The sequence below is a fragment of the Myiozetetes cayanensis genome, unplaced genomic scaffold (genome assembly GCF_022539395.1).
Source record: "Myiozetetes cayanensis isolate MyiCay16 unplaced genomic scaffold, myiCay2020 scf5-8, whole genome shotgun sequence".
Lineage (NCBI taxonomy): Eukaryota > Metazoa > Chordata > Aves > Passeriformes > Tyrannidae > Myiozetetes > Myiozetetes cayanensis.
The window spans coordinates 111,463,009-111,483,574 of NW_026087742.1; the positions used below are offsets into that span (position 1 = coordinate 111,463,009).

The window sequence follows — 20,566 nt, forward strand, 5'->3', positions numbered from 1 at the left end:
ACAAGACTGGACATGTGCAACAAGAATTATCACTTTTCTCCCTTAGGAAAATGAGTGAGACCATAACACATGCTTGAATAATGCCAGACAACTGAGATAGCATTTGAACTTCCTACAAGCATGGCCACCAGGAGGATGGGGCACTGGGTTTGACCAGCTGACCAGCTGGAAAAGAAAGTTAAAAAAAAGGGCATACACATCAAAACAAATCATACCTTTTTATGGTGTCTTACTTGAATAAACCAGCTGGAAACTTTCATTATGGTCAACCATATACATTTAATTCTGCTTAAAATAGAAAAATAATTGTTTTCAAGCAATAGAAACCCTTTAATATCTTTCTTTTAATGCACATCATTCTAAAGAAAAAAATATTTTAAAAATGTAAAGTGAAATGCTTTTGTTCAGGAAATTTCAAAGTGAAATATTTTGCAGTTTTCAAAATGAAAAAAAAAGTGTTTTGGAAATGCGTAATCTAAATATTTCCATCATCTAATTTTTGGGAGTGGTAAGGTGTCTTTAATTTTGATTTAATTCTGTGATCCTACTTAAACTTTCAGTTTGTTTGACAAATGTATTCTCACTCAGGAAAAAAACCCTAAACACTAGCCCTTAGATCAATTATCAGTACACTTATTCTGTTCTAGGGTCAAACAATTAACCTTGATTCTTGGGGTTTTTTTTCCAGCCCCACGTATGACTGAGGAGATACCTTTTTCTTCTGGTAAGGCAATACTCCTTCATTTACTAAGTGTCTGAGTGATTATCCAGTTCTTTGGTTTGGATTTGCAAGACTGGTAAAATTTGATGAATGGAGAAAGTCCAATAAACTTGCAGTGCTTGTTCTCTCTTACTGAGTCTGGCAAAATACAGCTGTCCCAGACAGGGAAAAATATCTCCACCACTAAGACAGACCTCGACTGCAGGAAGAAGAATCCTGAAGTGCCAGCAGTCACTAATCCATAAAGCTACAATCACAGCACGGGCATCCGAAAAATCAGTAAAAATCAAGTAACGTGGAAGCCCCTCTGTTCTGGGAGTTAAGGGCTTTGTAAACTGCCTTGGTGTGAATGAATCCCAGAATCCTCAGGGTTGGAGGAGACTCTCAAGATCATCCACCACAGTCACCCCTAAACTCTGTCCCTGAGTGCCACACCCACATTCATCCTCTTGAACACTTGCAGAGATGGTGACTCTACCACCCCTCTGGGCAACCTATTCCAACGTATAATCACTCTTTCAGTGACATTTTTTTGCTATCTAATCTGAACCTCCCTTGGCACAACTTAGGGCCATTTCCTCTCGCCCTTTCACTTGAGACATGGCAGAAGGGACCAACTCCCACCTCACTACAAACTCCTTTCAGGTAGTTGTAGAGTTGAGCTACCAGATCAAGAGATTTGAGGGGTCCTTTTAGTAATAAATATTCAAAAAACATATGATTAATGACTCCACATAAGCTCTTCTAGGAAATTAAGGTAGATTTCATCCAAAGGCAATTCTGAAATGCAGTGCAGATGCTCATATGTAGGTTTCATCATTACAGAGAGGTAACTACACCAAGGTCACTTGTAGGCACTTCTGGAGTGAATGCAATACAGAAGGGATGTCCAGCTTGTACCCACCATCATCAGTAAGTTCTCCCTTAAAATCCTTCTTACAAGCCAAATTATTCTTATTAGCTCTACAAAATCTTAATTTGGTATCAAACCTGTAACAATTTGTTATATACAATCAGTAGCTGCAGTTTGTATCTTAGTGCAGCTGAAAGGTATGATCCTTTACATAGAACAGTAATTTTATTGCAGTTAACTTGATAAGTTCATCCACAATATGACATTACAGACAGATTAGGCCACAATAAACTCAAACAGAAACTAAGGAAGAGAAATGTAACTGTTTCATCTCATGACCACACAGAAAAAAAAAACCTAACAAAAAAAAATCAACAAACCAATAGTTCTATGCTTCATGAGCAAAAAACAACTTGAAAAATTACAGGAAATATCCTTTTTTCAGACTTCAGTACTCTAACTTTAAAAAACATGAAGTTAAATTCTAGATAGTATCATATATCTCCAGTGGCACAGCACAACATTACAACATTATAAAAGCAAACAGAACAGGAGCTGTAATATCTCTTGCTGTTACCTCCCACAAAACAATAATAAATTATCAAGGGTCGCACTTTTTAATAAATAGCAATGGAAAATCCTTAAAACCAAAAGATAAGTAGGCTGTATTTAAAGTTGTACATATGTTTGACTCAATCAAAAGCTTCCCAACAACTTTCCCACATTATAAACTATTTCCTATGGAAAAGTATTTTTGCTGAGGAAAAAGAACAAGTATTGGGACAAGGGGCAAATGTTTTGTTTTTCTATAGGAGTACAAACTGAATCACACACTTCTGACACTGAATGGTTCTTGTACTGCTGGGTTTTGAGGGACATGGGGAGGAGGACAGAACAAAATCCTAACCCTCTAACTGTCAGTTTTTGCAAAAGGGAAAAATATTTCCTGTTGTCAACATCTTTTAAAGCAAATCATCAGCCACATCTCCCTTTTTTTCTTTTTTTCCCTTTCTTTTTCTTTTTTTTTCTTTTCAGCAATTTCTTAAGAAAGGGAGGAGGAGAATCTGGTTTTTATTTGTTGCTATTTTGGAAGGGACTTAGAAAAGTCAAATGACCTGCTGAGAACAAAGGCATTGTATGCAAATAGTTTTCATTAGTTCTCACTGACACTTCACAGTCAACGAGAGAAGCAGATATTATTTCTTTATATAAAACAGAAGCAGCTTTGTTTCACATCAAACCAAACTGATTGGTTTGATTGATTTGTTTCCCTTTGGCCCCATTTCTCCTTGTTTGCTGGATTGATTATTTTTTCTAGTTATTTTTAAGAGCAGAATTGTATTGTCACTCTGCGTGTCTTGCAAGACTCCTTCTGGGTCAATAAAACTTGTTTAACATTTTTTTTTCTGGGAAAAATGAAAGGGCCTTGGCCTGGAAGAGGGCACAAGAGGCCAGGAGACTTGCTGTAATCCTAATTTCAAAATGTTACTGAGGACTACCTGATGTTTACTTGCTCTCTACACTTCAATGTCAGATACTTCTTCCAGGAAGAGGAGGGGGAAGCACCTCGAGTAGTGATGAGTTAACTACAATGAGACACTGAAAGGTGTCATAACACAACAATAGGAACAGCCCTCAGGCTGTTGATATGAAAAACAATGTACAGCCTGATCCTTCCAGAAAAGCATTTGGACCTGAACACTTTAAGGAAACATTTCTCTTCTGTTCAAATCAGGGGTTAAAAATCTCTTTTCACTGGTGTACAACACCCAGCCCAGGCTGCAGGTTCCACCTGTGCCAAGGGTAATTTGTCCACTTGTGGGTTGCATACAAATAGTGATACACAATACTGCTGCCACCTAAGCATCTGCAGCCTCGGCTTTTTAATATTTATTACCATTATTTATGGATTCTTAATCACAATGTTTACCTCAGAATCCAAGAGGGAAGAATGATAATGTATTTTCATCCTAGAATCATAGAATGGTTTGGATTGGAAGGGATCTTAAAGATCACTCAGTTCCAACCCCTCCCTGCTGTGGGCAGGGACACCTTCCCCTAGGCAGCTGGCTGGTTGTTGTTTTTCTACCAGGATTTTAAACCATTCTTAGTCATCCAGAAAATTAAGTTGCGTTGCTTTTCTCTTTCTGTGCCTTTTCTATGACGGAGAAAAAAAATTATTTGTCACAGTACCTTGAGACTGGCTTTTCTGGGTGGTGTGCACACACACAAAAGGGGAATTTTGAAAATGAGCCAAAATCCACATCGGTTCTACAAACACCCTTCCATCAATGCACTCATGTAAAACCTATCAAGCAAACCTCAAATATGCTTTTTGTCAAGTCACGACTTACATGGCAACTTTCTCTTTTTTAATTTTTCAGGGCAGAGTCAGATTCCCTCCAGAAGCCCTCCTGAAACACCATGTCTGGCTGTGCTTTCCCTCTCTCTCCACCTCCTGGTCACACTGGGGGTTTGGCACTTGTAACCAGGGAAGGCAACCTTGTCTTTGGGAAGTTCTCCTCGCCAGGGGACCTCACTGGGCAGAACTGTGGGTTCCAGAGCCACGTGACAGAAACACCAGAAGCTGAAAACAGAGCACTGGGTGTTTATGTCCCACATTTTGGTTCCGAAAAAAAAAACAAAGGCAGCAAAACTCTGAGGTGGCAAATCTGCTTTTCCATTTGGTTCTTGGAGTCCTGTTTTAGTGCTGCCAGTGGGAACATTTTAATTTGGATTTTGTGGGTTTGCCTTAATGACAGGATAAAAGACTCACGAAACTACAGGGTCACATTATAATTGACCTCAGTGAGATGTTTTGCTTAAGATCTCATCTGCTGTCCTTCAGAGTCAGCTGAAAGGAGGAGCAGGCATAATCACCCTCTGTGCCAGACAAAAACTGGAAGTTGGAAGGCCCTCCCATTTTGTGAAACATAAAGAAGGAAACCTTGTGAAACTGCAGCCTGTGGAACTTTAGCTTCTGTTTTCACTCTTAAGCGTCATGGGCTATCAGTAAGAACATTTTTTTTTTCCACAAGAAACGTAGTATTTCTTCAGCGGAAGGGTGAAGCTGACCGAGAAAGAGGATGAAAGCTCATAAAACATCAACACAAAGGAAGGAAGTGATGTATTACTACCAAGTTCAAATCAGCCAGAAAGCTTTAGAAGGCTGAATTCAGCATTTTCTCTTTTTTTTTGTCATGAAGCACTGCTCACAAACGTGAGCATCACCGAAAAGCTGGATACTTAAGCTAAAACTGTGCAATAAGAAATTGTTACTGTGACAATGTAGCTTCGTTAAAAACAGCACCTTTGGAGGGGGGGAAAAAGGTATTTAAAAACTCATTGGAATCATTGTGTGACTGCAAACTAAATAGGTTTATTTCTGGAATTGTTCCATTCGGGTAGCGTTAGATGGTCCTGTGTAAAACTTAGGTTGGAAGGATCCTGCTACAAACAGTGTCAAGAAAGTGCAGAAGTTTTGTTTCGGGCCAGAACTGCAGCTACCCTATTTCACAGCATCCAGAGGACAGAACTACTCCCCTGGGCTGGTGATCAGCAGTGACTGCAACACACCCCTCTGGGCTGAGCCCTCAAGCAGGGGAAGTGATTCATAAGGACTCTCGTGAGGTCATTTTGATTTGCACCTTTTTCTTTCAAAGGAAAGAGAGGAAGGGAACAGAATAAAATAGAACTTAAAATGTTATCCATCGAGGTAAAGGGGATGGTTACCTTTGACTTTTTTAACATAGGGCCCTTTGCCTGTGGCAGGGAAGAGACACAACATCCCACGCCCAGACTGTGCTGTTGTTGCAGTGAAGCTCAGCAGGTACTTGGCTACCCTGGGTACAGAGCAGTGCAACAGCTGGGGTTCCCCTTCACAGAAGGATTTGAATGTAAGAACTGTACATCCTGTGATTGCCTTTTTGTGTCCTACCCTCCAAACCTTTCTCTCAGATTTTGTGTATTTTTCAGAACGAAATTTGATTAAAAATAAAAGCCTAAACCAAAACCAAAAAACCTTGATCAGAGCAATCGTTTGGTCTACAAGTTATTTGTATTCCAGTTGTTCCTACAATCAGCAAAGCTCCTGTGCAATCAGAAAGTCCAAAAGGTGATATCTGTGTCAGATCTGTTGGTCCTAAAATTCTGAACTGCCTGCCCTCCTCTCAAGGACTATATGACTTCTAAGAATCTAGTAGCCACTTAAGCAGCCCTCCATTTCACAAAAGGTGTAGAATCATGGAATTGTTTAGGTTGGTAAAGATCTCTAAATGCCATCAAGTCCAACCATTAACCCAGCACTGCCAAGGCCACCACTGAACCATGTCCCTGAGCACCACAACTACACATCCTTCTAAACACCTGCAGGGATGATGACTCCACCACTTGGAGCAGTCTGTTCAAATGTCTGACTATCCTTTCCATGAGAATTTATTCTCAGTATCTACTCTAAACTACACCTCCACTGGTGCAATTTGAGGCCATTTCCTTTTGGATTGTGGCTTGTTGCCTGAGAGAAGAGACCGCCCCCCACCTGGCTACAACCTCCTTTCAGGTGGTTGTAGAGAGTGATAAGATCTCCCCTGAGCCTCCTTCTCTCCAGGTTATCACCACCACTTCCCCTCAGCCATTCCTCATAAAACTTGTGCTCCAGATCCTTCGCCAGCTCTGTTGTTCTTCTAAAGGAAGGTTTGTTTTCTTCTAAAGGAAGGTTTGTTTTCTTCTAAAGGAAGGTCTGCTCTTCAGTGGAAGGCCTTTGGGGTGCTGGCCTCAGAGGCAGTCCCTGTGCCCCAAAGGACATGGGGCTGTGCCTGCCCTTGGTGGCCATGCACTGGACACACCTGGGAATGGCAGCGGGATGAAATTACTGATGAGGTTATTCACGTGCAAAGGAACATCTTTTTTTTTTCTTTTACATTAATGAAAGAGATGATGAATACCAATCCTCCAGCACACGCTCGGTGATTAATTGGTCTGCAAAACTGGTGCAATGAGTGCAGAAAGCTGCCTTTCTGGTTATGTCTGCTCAGTTAAAGAATCTCAGCATTTTGATGCCAGCTGTGTGTGGAGAGACAGGCCCTCGAATGTGTCCAGACATGGCTCTGATGGGCCATCAGGCAGACAGAGACTAAAGACAAATTCCCTTGCCAGCAGTGCTTCCTGCCCAGAGGTTGGTAGGAAAATACAGTCTGTCAGGAACAAGGACTTCAAATCACATCTAATTTATCAGCTAAAGCCTGTGTTTTGAGTCACACTTGAAAACAAAAATAGGAGCCAGTGCATTTTAAGCCCACACTTCCCTCTTTGCAAAGGGCCCCACGAGGCAAAGGGATGTTGAAAAAGAACATCCTGAAATAATTTGTTTTAGCTGTACTAATTGCATTCCCATACAGTGCTGTACCTAGCAAGAATCCAGACTGCAATTATAAAATTCTTTGGTCATTGCACTGACTGCCACATCAAAAAAGACAGGTCACATCTTTTAGCCATTGTAGATGGATATCTTTTTGGACATGGAGGTGTAACTTGGCCATCTTCTTCCTTTCCCCCTCTCCTCTCTCTTCTCCTTTCCCTTTACCCTTTCCATTTTCCTTAAACCTTCTCTCTTTAGCCTTTCTTTTCTAAACTATGGTCAGATCTTGGGTTTATATCTCATCTCAGGTGCCTTCCAGTCACACTCTGCAGAAGACATCTAAAACCTCTCCCTCCAATTCCTTCCTCCCCACACCAGTCACACAGCTCTGTCTTTCACCCCTTTTAGACTGACAGGCACTGTATGTGTGCTGGCTTAGCCTTTACTAATTACATACTGAGAAGAACAGCATTTTTCTCCATTTTTACATGGAATTAAAAAGGTGTTTCCATATTTTTTGAGGAAGGAAAGACCTTTGACAAGAGTCACAAATGAAAATTGCAACAAAATAATTTAAATTCAACTAATAAATAGGCATCAAGCACTTTTGCACAGGGGTTCACATGTATAAATACTCAAAAGTAAATGGTAAAAGACAATTTCTCAGCCAAAGCCAATAGATTCAGGTCCAAAACCACTTTGCAGGACACATATCACAAAGGTTACAAGTGGTAACAGGATTTTACTGAATTTTTCTCAATCTGTTTCGGAGCAGATGCTCACAAGCATCCACATGGGACGCACACGTAGCCAGGAACAGGGTGATGCAATCCCCACTGTAGCCTGAAAAAACATCACTTGAAGCCTGGCAAAGGAAAGGGAGAGCCAAGGAAAGTCACAAATCCCTTGTGATGTGGAGAGCCAGATACAATATTATTATTATTATTATTATTATTATTACTATTATTGAAAAATATAAAACTTTACCAGAAACAGGAAAGCAGGGAACTGACTGATGCACAAGGATGTCCCCAAGAACATACTGATAATTTTTCAGAATGTGATTTGTCTCTCTTTTGGCATGCAAAACAAAAAAAAAAAACAATCCTCCCCCAAAAAACAAACCAAAACCCAAACCCAGAATATTCCCACATCTAGTTTTAATTTTTTTTTCTCTTTTTTTTTCTTCTAAATTCCTTTTTTTTTTTGCTTCAGCCTTTGAGAAGAAAGGGTTATCATCAATGCCACATCAGTAAGCATGATACCCTCAGAGTGTGGCACAAGAAGACAGGCTGTGCAGTTCCTGTCTCCTGAAGAGCAAGAATTTTAAGAATGAGGATCTGAATTTTAAGAAGAGGAAGAGAAGGAGGAGGAGGTGGTGCGTGGTATTTTCCAAATTATTACACTTCCTGACGCCAATCGTTTTTGCCCTCCAAAAATTTCTCTGCTGTGCTTCTTGGCCAGAGATGGGAAAGAAAAGCTGACCCAGGGCATGGGTGGTGACCCAGAGGTACAAGAGCAGCAGGTAAGAACTGACCTGCAATGGAACAGAGGAGCCCTGAGGAGGAACTGTGCTCAGTGGTACAGAGGACAGAAATAACACATTTATTTCATTGTTGCATCATCCATCTGATTTTAAATGTAATTATTGCTGTGATTTCTGTGTTCTGCTTTGTGCTGTATGAGCTCCTCCACTCACAAGTGTGAGCTGTGTGACTATGGAAGGTCCTGGATGACCTCTACATGTTGTTTACAACCCTACTGTTTATCACTCAGATTTGCAGCAGCACTTGGGATGTTTAAACATCCCTGTTTACTATATTTTCCCAGAGCTGTAGCTAAAGCCATTCCCAGGGGTTATGTATGACCGTCTTTCAGATTTCCTGGGAGAAGTTTTGAAGGATTGGCAGACCTTGACTCGTCCTTCCTTGTCTGGGTGATGACACAGCAAGTGCCTGCCTTGAAAGTTCACTCCATGGGCAGAACATGGGCAGCACATACTTCTTGTGCTTTTTTCCAATTTCGTTGTGAACAAGAGGGACAGCTTCAAAAACTAATGAGTGCAATAACAATTCACACATTTAAGGAGGAGGAATCTCCACTTCTCTCACTTCTAGTACCTTGGTGGCCCACACCTACGTACTCCATATGGCAAGAGCACCAGGCTGATAATCTGCTACAGTAAAGACATTTTTAAGACGTCCTTGTGCGTTATTCTTGCCAAAGAATGGCTGTAAAAGTGAGCTCATTTTTTCATGGTTGACAGAGGCACTGGTAAGAGACAAAAAGGAGTTAGTTTGCTCATCCTGTACTTTATCTAAGTTTACAGTGAGGCCAGATTAACTGGTTAGTGCTTTCCTCTGTGGGCTCCCTGTCGTTCAATATGATGTAGGAGAAATGGCTCATAGAACACATCAGCAAGAAATAAGTGTGGATATATTTGATACAGAATCATAGAATGTTACGGGTTGGAAGGGACCTTAAAGATCACCTAGTTCCAAGCCCTCTGGCCATGGATAGGGACACCTCTCACTAGACTAGACTTCTCACCATTAATTCAGCTAAGCCTGAGGGCAGCTATTCCCATGGTATGACACTCAGCAGTTGAGCAGAGTACTGAAAAATACTGAAAACAAGCAAGGAAGGTGATTATTTTAAATATGCCTCATGAAATCATGTGTCTCTGGGTGCTGCAATCCTTGCTGCTACTGCTGTTTCAGCTTCTGGGATAGTCCAAGTTTAGCCCCTTCTCTTCCCCTCTTTCTCTCTTTCTGCAGAGATGTTGATATCACTGAAATCACCCTGGAGAAAACAAACAAATATCAGCTCCTTAATTCTTTTGAGGGCTAAGGCCAGCCCCTATAACATGCAAGCTTCCCCTCAGCCACTTCAAGCCACAGGAAGGAGAAGGAAAATCAGCTCAAACAAAAGGCTCAAGCCCTGGAATGCAGGCAATGCTCAATTATTTGTAGATGGAGGATTGGCTAAACTCCCACTCTGAGAAAAGAGGATATACATATACATTAAAGATACTGCTAGCTTGGAAACACACAGATGCTTCAGGAAACAGTGTGCTTCCTTCCATGGGTATTTCTTGGCCTGATAAAAGTCCCTCCCTACAAACCTTGGGAATAGGTCATCTTGGCTATAACAGCACTAGTACTTAAAAAACAAACAAATAACAAAACAACCCCTCCAAAGTACCCCCATTAAAACAAAACCAGCCAAACCAAACCAAAACAAAGCCCACTGTGAACTTTTATAGCTTTATACTACACTGCTCCTTATTTTTTCAGTTATAGCTATCACAGGAAGAGTTTAGAGCTTAGTCTATGTATATTTGCTGTTATACTTTCAGGGGGATAAATAAAAGGTAACTGTGCTGAAGAAATGAGTCTTAAGACAGCGTGACAAATGCATTCATTGCTACAGATTAGGATGTCCTATTTATTTACGTTAAACCAGTGGGAAGCAATATTTTTTTTATTCTGTCTGTGCATCCAAAATGTCAAGAAAACGGTCATACAGAGCTGTCCTACTTTCCAGCTGTCATACAGCTGGAATATTGTGCCTGGGTAAGTGAAACCCTGCACAGAACATTGTTCACCAAGTGCCCTCTGCTGGCTTTTTGTTCCCCCAAAGAAATGTCTCTATTGTAGCCACAAACCGAAGGGTCAATCAATCCCCAACCCTTATTTCTGCTTTTAGAACAAAAAAAGCACTGCTGTCAAATTTGTGAGCACTTGCAACAGCCCACAGAGCCACGTTTCATAAAACCGGGTTTGTGTGGAACCACAAAGGAGGCAAAAGGGGGCAGGAAAAAACTCAGCTCCTCCCACACCCCCCAAATTAACCCCATCACAGCTCTAGGAAAGCAACACAAGCAGGAACACATTTATCACAACTCCCTTTCAGCAGGACAGAGCTCTTAAGTGCTTCCTGAAGATAAGAAATGCCAGGAATCCATAAGCCAGGTGTTCTGTGCCTCCTCACGGGGGCTTGGAGAAGCCTCTTTCACTTCTTATTTCTGATGGCATTTAGCAGAACATATTAATCATAAACTTCCATCCACTTGGCTCAAAGCAGCAAATCCCCTCACCAGCTCCAAATAGCTCTTTGGAAGGAAAGGAAAGGAAAAACCCAGCTTGGCAAGCAAATGTCTCTATTAATAATTCTCAAAACGCACATGGAATTTCCCTCCAAATTTACACTGGCTGAAAGCCAAGATGACAATCCTCTCTCTTCTGCTGAAGACAGCCTTCCAACAAACAAAACAAGACAGCCTTCTATCAATAAAACAAAAACAAAACACCTTGAAAAATGTGTGTATCAAAGGTTTGTAGTCAGCACATTACTGTGAAATTAGAGAGAATGAAAAAAACAAAAGGCAATTCTGCTACATGATTCTTTCTCCGTTAAAAATCCATTATCTCTAAATTCAGAGATATTAAATAAAGGTAAAAAGAAGGTCTAAAAGGTGAGTACCTCTGAAAAGAAAACTTTGTCCTAGATTTCCCCAGTCCACATTTGTTTGTCCCATCCCCACTAAAAGCCCAAGCTTCTAGCAGTGGCAGCAGTGTGGGTAGCTCGCTTTTTTTACTGCCTTGAAACCTGTTTCAGGCCCTGAGGATGGAGCTGGATCCTTGGTAACTCTTCTCATAACTCACAGGCCAGCCCTCAAACAGTCACTGGTTTGAGGTCATCATCTGAGAATGTTGCTGTTGTTTAGCAGTGAGCTGTCACACCACATTAGGTGAGCTGTTCGATTTGCACACTTGACTGTCAGCATGTGCTCCTGGGACAATCCAGCCTGGAATTCACCAAGTCAGGGATGAACAGGAAGGTATACAGAGGATTATTGGCATCTTCATGGCTTGGGTGTCTGGATTCAAGGGAGAATGCCAGGGGACTGTAAAGAGGCCCCATCTGGATGATCTAACCACCAACATGCAGCAGCTGGTCACTGCATGGCAACAGCAATGTTTTTGAAAAATCATCACTTCTCAGGGCACCTGAGTCTAAGATTCAGAATCTGAGAAAGCTTTGTGCCACCACAGCTGCACTGACCATGAAACTGTAGATGGGAGAAACCCTAAATTCATACACATAACCCTGCTGTGGCGAGGGAGTTAATGGGAAGATTTAACTCAGAGGAAGAGCTGAGCTCAGTTTAGACCACTCTTGAAGTAGAGGAAGGTACTGTTAGCACAGGCAGCAGCTGTTCTCCCTCTGCCCTTTGAGGATTTAAACACCATTTCTGTTTTGTGATACTTTCTTATGTTACCAAATTTCTTTGAAAACTCCTGCTGATGTAGGGAAGACATGCACTTTAAAAAGTTGCTACATTTTATATGAACAATGACCTCCCATACTCTGCTAATCCTCCGTGTATAAAATTGATACTAAAAACATCCACTTTGCACACGAAAAGCTCATAAAGTTTTTGCACTCAATTATATACTGGATGTGTTTTAAATTCTGTTTCTTACCAACTTGATAATTTCATGAAGAATTTGATGGATAAGCAAAAAAAGGTTTCAGAGGATGTCCAAAATCCACTTCATGAACCATGCCTGCTACCAGGATGACTTGGTTTCTGTGTGTGATTCCTCACTGGATGTGGTGATCTGCACAGGGAATCTCTGTGAAACCCCCCAAGAAAACACTGCCAGCTTTGAAGAAGAAAATCCAAATCATCTGAATCCAAACATGGGGGTTTTTTAGTCACAAAAAATTACAGGCTACAGTAAAACTTCACTCCTTCTCTTTGTCATTTCATAATGTAATTTCACAGATTCTGCTGGATTCTATATGGAAAAAATGTACCAAAGAAGTGAACTGAAAAGCAGAGAAACTGCTAAAATGCACCAGCCAAACAAAAAGTGAAGCGACAAGGATGACATAAAGGAAGAAATTAATTTATTTATACATCATTATTCCAGACATTCAATAACACTTCTTTGGAGAAAGCTTTATTGCCCTAAAGCAGGGGAAGTTAGGATAATCTGAGGCTGCTTTTTCCATCCACTGCTAGTCATACAACTGCTTTAACACAGATGCTGTCCTTGGAAGTTGTGCGTCACATCAGCGGATATTTTCTCCTTCATTTCGAGACCTTTTAAAACTATAATGGGCCAATGGATGAATTTTTCAAAGTGCTACTCTTGTGGCAGGTAGGGTGTGTCCTGCTGCTGATTGATATTCAGAACAGCTTTGTGAAAACAGGATTCTTTGAATTGGAAAAAACAAAATATAATCTTTTAATTAATACCAAGCTAAATTAAGATGTGGAAGATGTCTATGCCCTCAACAGCTGATCCTGGCTTGTAGTTCACAGACACAGGCCTGGGCATATAAACCTTGAACCATGCACTCATTCCTCTCTATTCCCATTCTTCAATCACCACATGTGCTGCCACTACACGTGCCAAATCCCTACAAATCATCTGCCCTCAGCTTCTGAAAGGGCCTCCAGGTCTCTTTTGCCTGTTAGAACTGGCTTGACACTGGTGCATCGAGAGGACTTGTTCCAGAACATATCCACACGGCTCTCTCCAGCTGGAAAAGCTCAAAAAAAAATGCTCTGTGTCTCAGGCCAGGCTCCTTGTCCTCTGTAAGGCCCCTCCCTCAGAAAGGCATGGAAATTCCTGCAGCTGGGAATCAGTCAGCTTGGTATCAGCATTCACTAGAGTGTGAACAGGTCAAGCAGGTGAAAACGTTCCCATTGGTCCATGATATATTTGATACTACGCCCTAAATTTAAACATTTCTGGTGTTAGTTTTCTTTTTATTTGCCAGTTAGTTGTAGCACATTCTTCACCATTGCCCCAATGCCATCGAAGATTTTGTGTAATTCTGTTTCACACATAAATGCTGGGGTAGTCACCACCTTGTTTTTTGTATCCACGTGAGCTTCGTAAAAGGGAGTTAAGGAAAACACAGATATTTTGTGTCTGCAAAAGGAACCAGCGCTGACAAAACCTCTCAGCTCCAATATCCCATAAAAAATCACCTCCAAATATGTTATGCTATCCAGCTGTGAAGACAGCTGCAGTCTATAATCCAAGACAGTAGAAGCTGTTTTTGCCAGAAACACAAACACCACAAGAGAAATCTGTGGATACACAAGAAAACCCACAAAACTCACTGATAGTAATAAGATGTCTCAGGGTACAGTCTGATTGCAGCATTAGCCTCCAGGAGAAGAATAAAGATCTCAAAGAGAACTGACCAGTTGTAACTGGTGCCAGTTTTATGTGCAGCTTCACTCAGTATTTACTGCATTTCCAGGTGTCCAAGTGATTTCTAAGGCAACAACTGAGAATGACACCCTAACTCACAGCTGTGCAGTTACAGAGCTGAGCACAGAAGACTCTAATCCTGCACTGCATCAAATGCTATCTGCTTCACATTATATATTCCCATGAAACTCTAAGTGGAAAAGCCCAGATCCTACAGGTATTCATTCCTTTCATGACACGTTTCCAAACTGTCTCTCAACGTGGAAATCATCAGGAAAGGATATGGTTACGTCTTTCACACAGTGCTTTGCTCCCAGCTCTTTGATGGCTCCTGCAGTCCCAGCATAAGGCCACTTGCCACCTTCCTCTTCTTCGTGGCCCACAGTTACTTCAGCACCAGAGAGAACCTTTGCTGCCAACACTGGGGAAATGCAGCACAGGCTGCAACAGAAGGAACTGTAAGTGCAATTCTACACTCCTCCAAAACTTGCTAATAACTGAAAAGACTCAGATGGACGCAGCCTTACACATCTGAAAGACATCACAAGGCAACTTCCACTCAGAATTTTCTCTGCTGCTTCTCTGACAAACACCTACACACACACACATCTTGAAAAACATACGTACCCAATCGGTTTGCCCGCTTTGTGGAAGTCCTTCAAGACTCGCTCAACTTCTCTGTTCACCTTGCAATCTTTCCCATCAACAGCAAAGGTAGATCTGTCACAGGAAGAAACTTTATGCATAACTCAGTATAAACCTACAGAGGTACCTGCCCTGAGACTGGCTCCAAAGGGTCATCACAAACTTAACACGCTTCTAAAAGGTGGTTGAAAAAGCCTCTAGTTCAACATCAGTGCTTTAGCCAAAATGCTGCACTTCCCAGGCTTTGGTCTGTCAGAAAGTTCCTTACTTGACACAAACATCTAGAAACAAGAATTATGAAATCAGCTTTCTAGGATTACTGAGAAGTGGAACAGCAATCTTTTCAAAGAAGAAATAAAATCTATAGAAGAAAAGGGAAATAACGTTCATGTTTATCAAAGCAAAAAAGACCTAGTATCTTTTAACTAGCCGTTGTATTATCATTACTAATGCAAGAGGGGATTTTTTTGGTAGGCAGACAGGAAGAAACTGAATAATAACACTACAAACACCTGAAACTACTGAAGTTCTACCTTCACTTCCCTCAGTCCCAAAACAAAACATCTCTAGGTGTAAGAAAACACATAAACTCCAGAATTCTCACCATCATTGTTCAGAAAATTTAAAACAAGACAAGACTTTAAAAGGAGTTTTGCTTTTGAAGTAGGAGTTATATATGTAGTAAATAAGGCCATTTATTGCTTCCTGATTTTACTGCGTGAATCATAGTTCAAAGAATCACAGAATGGTTTGGGCTGCAAGGGACCTTAAAGGTCATCCAGTTTCAATTCCTCTGCCATGGGCAGGGACACCTTCCACTAGACCAGGCTGCTCAGAGCCCCATCCAACCCGGCCTTGAACACTTCCAGGGATGGGGCATCCACAGTTTCTCTGGACAACGTGTTCCAGTGCCTCACCACCCTCACAGTAAAGAAATTTTTCCTAATATGAAGCCATTTTCCCTTGTCCTGCCACTCCAGGCCCTTGTAAAAAGTCCCTCTACATCTTTCCTGTAGGCTCCCTTCAGGCACTGGAAGGCTGCAATTAGGTCACCCCAAAGCCTTCTCTTCTCCTAGGCTCATTACAAAAAGTTAATTAGTAGTATTTAGTTGAGGAGTCTAATGCTTAGTTGGCACTCACAAGTTTTTGGCAGCTCCAAATCCACCAGGGAATATCACAGCATCATGGTCTGCTGTGGTCAGCTTAGCCAGGCTTGCAATTTTACCACGAGCTATTCTTGCAGACTCCACTAAAACATTCCTTGAAGAACCAGAAATAAAACAATGAGATTAACCAAGAATCTGCACACAGAATAGCAGGAATAAAGTTTTGTCAGAGGATGAGGAGGAAGGGAGGGAGCAAGAAGAACAGTGGTATTTAATAACTGAAGTTATTGATACTTCTAAAATACTACTACTGGAAAACACAGGCACTGAGAGACTGTATATAGTAAAGTCCAGAAAACTCATTTAATATTTTCTCTCCAAACAGAACACCGGCTGGCATAAAGCTACCAGAGGCACTCAGCAAAGTGCTACAAGTGCTGTTAGAGGCTGCTGTGTTTGAAGACCAAGAGACTGAGGCTCAGCAGTCATGGAAAACACACAAACCACAGACTTACCTTGACTCAGCTTCAGCTGGTTGCCCTTTACTGTGGTCGATAACATGCATCTGAGGAACATCTGGAGCATACATGTGAACCTCAGCTCCCCCACGGCTAAGGTGCACCAGCACACTATGGAAAAGGAGACAAAACGTGCAGAAAACCTCTAAAGAGAGGCTTTACCTGGCCCCTCAGTCTTGCTACAGATATTCCACCACCTGATTTTGAAAGAAGAGGGGAAAAAAGACACATCCTACCAAAGCATACTGAGCAGAGAGCAGCCAAATCCCTGTGTGGAACACCAGAGTGCAGAGCAGAACACAAAGACAGTTGGGAGGCAGGGTCAGGTAAGATGGAGACAAGTTATTTTGTTTGGTGCTTTTAAGAAGCCAAACAGGAACAATAATAACTTCCTTTCTCCAATTTCCAAAGTGTTATGGAAGAGTCCCACACTTAACATACCCATGTATACATTTAACTTAGGCCCAGATGAAACACCTCTTATTAATTCTCAGCAGGAGTTAATAATTCAACTTAAGTATTAACAATTCAACAGTAAGTAGTAACAGGAACAGAAACTCAAACTGATTATGAAATTAAGTCTGTACTTAATTCTCTTGAGATTGATTCTGGACCTCTGAATTTCTGTTTCTGAAGAAAATACTCTCAAACTCTTTGCTCTGGCATCACACACATTGTGCTGCATCTTTGGACGATCACTGAGTACTGCAAGAACGCAGCCTGAGCTCCCAGTTATGCTGTGAGAAAACTGTGAAGCTTCATCACACATCTTTCAGGGTTAATTTTGATGGCCAGAGACAGCAAAACTAAATTAAACAGACTGCTGCAATGTAAAAGAGACTATTGGAGCCTAGTTCATAAAGCAGCTTACGCTGATGCCTCATGGATTTCTGTGCCATCGTAGACGCCACAACCAGACAGGACCTGCAGTGAGAAAACCAAGAGAGTATTTCAGGTGACACAAAACTTCCTACAGGATCTTTCACAAGGTAAGATGAAAACAAACGAACAAAAAAGGATCAACAAACAACAAAAAACCTCCCTTCAGCCCCCAAAAGAACAACTTGGCAACAAGGTCTTTACTAATCCAGTGAACATGATGCTGTGAGCACTGGAGTCACCATTTTGACACACTGCAGAACCAGCATTTCCTATTTATAGCAACCCCTCACAGGGCTCAGAAATAACCAGTGTTTATTTCCTGGCTTATACATTTATTCCCCAGGTAATAAACTGACATGTTATCCTTAGGTATGTTTTTACTGTGCACACAGTGGGTTGTTTTCAGTGTCATACATCTTTTTAATGAAGTGTCCGCATCCATGGGAATCACCTTCTCATCCAGATGCTCATCAATCAGAAGTGGGATAAAAGTGCACTTCGAGGTAGCGCTGAGGATAAACTACTTTACCTGCTGCTGTATTTTGTCTGAGGATCTGCATCAGAGATCAACAGCCAAATAACTTTCAATGCAATAGTGCAATTATGCTGTATTGGCCATGCTTTTCCTTCATAATACTGCTAATAATACTTTAAATTTGTTTATACACACTGGAGAATAAAAAGCACAATCAATCATCTACCTTTGTGTGAGCGAAGAGTCTTCGACAAAGTGGAAAGAGAAAAAACATTGAAAAAACAAACCAAAACAAAACAAGAACAAAAAACAGGGACAAAAGCCATTATAAGAACAAAGTAAAACCAAAAAAAATCCAAAGGGTTATGTAGTTCCTGAAAGTATATAGATGAACTCTTGTGGGTTTTTTTGTTTGGCTGTTTGTATTGAAAGAAAAAAATCCAGTTAGGAAGTCAATTTCTTTTCCTCTTTTTTTTTTTTTTTTTTTTTCTTTTTATTTCACTTTACTGTCTTACCTCCTGGGTTTACCTCAGTTTTTTGAAGCTCAAAAGCTTTTAATCACAGACACACGAACAGAAACTCAGAACTGAAACTGTCTTAGTTAGAAATGCTAAAAATGTTACACTTGAAGGGGCTTTCAGGCCCCAATACCCAGTTCTCTGCTCCCAGGGACATGACATGCCACCACCACTTCACTAAATGAGCAAAATCCATGAACATCCTTCTGTCCATGTTAATCCCGTTCTGATATTTAAGAGCTGCCTTTGACTTCACAACCTTTTTATCTTTCCTTTATTTTAGAGTGAAAAAATAGATAAGCAACTGTGCTGTAATTATCTTTCATAAGCAACACTTTTTAAATGTTGTTGAAACTCACTGAAACCGAAGCACTAAAACACTGTCCTCTTCTGTTATTTCAGTACCCTCGTGGTGCCAAATCTGTCTCCTACCACAGTCAGAAATTTATGTCACTAAATGTCAAAAATAACATTTGTTTCCTCCCCTCTGTTTAAAAAGCTGTTACTTGCTAAAACGACAGCATTCTGGTGGGTTATCTGTTAGCCATTTGGACCAGCATTCTGCCCATTCCAGAGCCAACTCTGCCCCAAACAGATTTCTTTACGTATGTAATGCCTTCTTATTTCTTTATGTTTAATGCCGCCTAGACTATGAAAAGCTCAAGCTTCAAGGGCCTGAGCTCCAACACTGTGTGTCCATATGGGACACCATCTACAGCCTTGATTTTCCTTTGGCAAGCTCTGGCTCCTCCATCTCCTAGCTTCCTTTTGTATTTCTTACACGCTTTACCTCCTTCCTGCAGAAGAGCACAACCCAGCCTAAATATTTTCCTGTGCACTCTCAGGACCTCCCCCAGTCACACCACAAACTATTTCAAGTTCTCCTGGGCTCCTCAGTACAAGAGAGACACGGAGCTCCCAGAGCAGGTCCAGCAGAGGGAAACGAGCACGACTGAGGGACTGGAGCATCCTTCTTATGAATAAAGGCTGAGGGAGCTGGGGCTGTTCAGCCTCCAGAGCACACACTGAGAGGGGACCTCCCCCAGGTCTGTGGGGTCTGCAGGGAGGGGGCAGAGGATGGACCAGGCTCTGCTCGGGGGGGCCCAGCAATGGCACAAGAGGAACGGGCAGGAACTGATGCCCAGCAAGTTCCACCTGGACAGGAGGAAGAACTTCTTTGCTGGGCAGTGACCGAGCACCGAACAGGTTGCCCAGAAAGGGTGTGGAGTCTCCCTCACTGGAGATATCCCAGAACCGTCTGGACACAATCCTCGGGGATGGCCCTGCTGGAGCAGGGAGGTGGGACCAGATGACCCCGCTGCGGTCCCTTCCAACCATTCTGTTGTTCTTTATAAACCAACTCCACGCCAGCAACAACTCCGCAGACGTCAATTTTTTACGCCTTTCCCCACTCCTGCTCTGTCCTCCTCCAAGTTTCTCAGCTCTAGGCGAGCCTTTCCCGGCCCCCTCCTCGCACTCGCCCCACCGCGGGAGAGACCCCCCTGCAGAGCCGCCTCTCCTCGGCACGGGCCGAGGGCAGACGGGCAGAGCCGGGCATAGAAAAATAAACCCACCGCGCTCCTCCTCAGCGCGGCCCCCGCGGCTCCTCCATTAACTCACCACAGCGACGCGGGCGGAGCGGCGGTGCCGGGCGGAGCAGTGGAAGGAGGCGAGGCCGGCGGGTCCCGCCGCCCGCCGCAGAGCGGTGCTCAGGGCCGGGCCGCAGGAGGTCAGCATGGCCAGGCGGTGGGAGAAGGGAGCGGAGGAACCGGGAGCAGGAACGGGGAGCAGGTCGGGGGAAAGGCGGGCGGGGAAAGGGAAAGGCCGCGCTCCGAGGCCGCCGCGCCCTTGGCGGCGCCCCCTGGAGGCCCGGAGGGGCCCCTGAGGGCCCTTGTTCCCGAGCCTTCTTTTACTGGGAATAAAAGTGAAAAAAACCCCCACGGAAATAAACCCTCGGGACTTGTTTTGAACACAAACCTTGCAGCAAGAGGCACCTAGGCCAGAGCTCTTAACGAAAATGGGGTAAACAACACATGTCAGCTGCACTGCTGCCTCTCTGGGACCCTGTGAAACACTGGTTTTTAGTGTTTCTTTTACCCTTCTCGTTCAGTTTTTACTTTTTCCTTCTTTATTAAGGAAACCAAACTCCAGACATAACGAGAAATTTCCTCACTGAAGGCGCTGTCAAGCACTGGAATGGGCTGCCCAAGGGGGTTGTGGATTCACCATCCCTGGAGGTGCTTTTGGACGT

The 20,566-nt window shown here is 42.4% G+C and overlaps 2 protein-coding genes across 2 annotated transcripts in view; one reads left to right on the plus strand and one right to left on the minus strand.

Moving 5' to 3' along the window:
- Positions 1-5,575, plus strand: part of LOC126649536 (myelin-oligodendrocyte glycoprotein-like) — a 32,226-nt gene extending 26,651 nt beyond the window's left edge. The window contains exons 6-7 of the mRNA XM_050333771.1: positions 689-724; positions 3,959-5,575. Coding sequence (XP_050189728.1) covers positions 689-724; positions 3,959-4,062 — 140 coding nt within the window. The 3' untranslated portion in view covers positions 4,063-5,575. The remainder of the gene's footprint in view (positions 1-688; positions 725-3,958) is intronic.
- Positions 5,576-12,832: 7,257 nt separating this feature from the next.
- Positions 12,833-20,145, minus strand: GATD3 (glutamine amidotransferase class 1 domain containing 3). The gene is made up of 7 exons (XM_050333542.1): positions 19,936-20,145; positions 17,312-17,364; positions 16,438-16,551; positions 15,957-16,076; positions 14,799-14,891; positions 14,456-14,612; positions 12,833-13,846 (listed from the first exon to the last, which is right to left on the minus strand). The coding sequence occupies exons 1-7, from the start codon at positions 20,050-20,052 to the stop codon at positions 13,718-13,720; spliced, it is 783 nt and encodes a 260-aa protein (XP_050189499.1). The 5' UTR covers positions 20,053-20,145; the 3' UTR covers positions 12,833-13,717.
- Between the last annotated feature and the right edge of the window lie 421 nt (positions 20,146-20,566).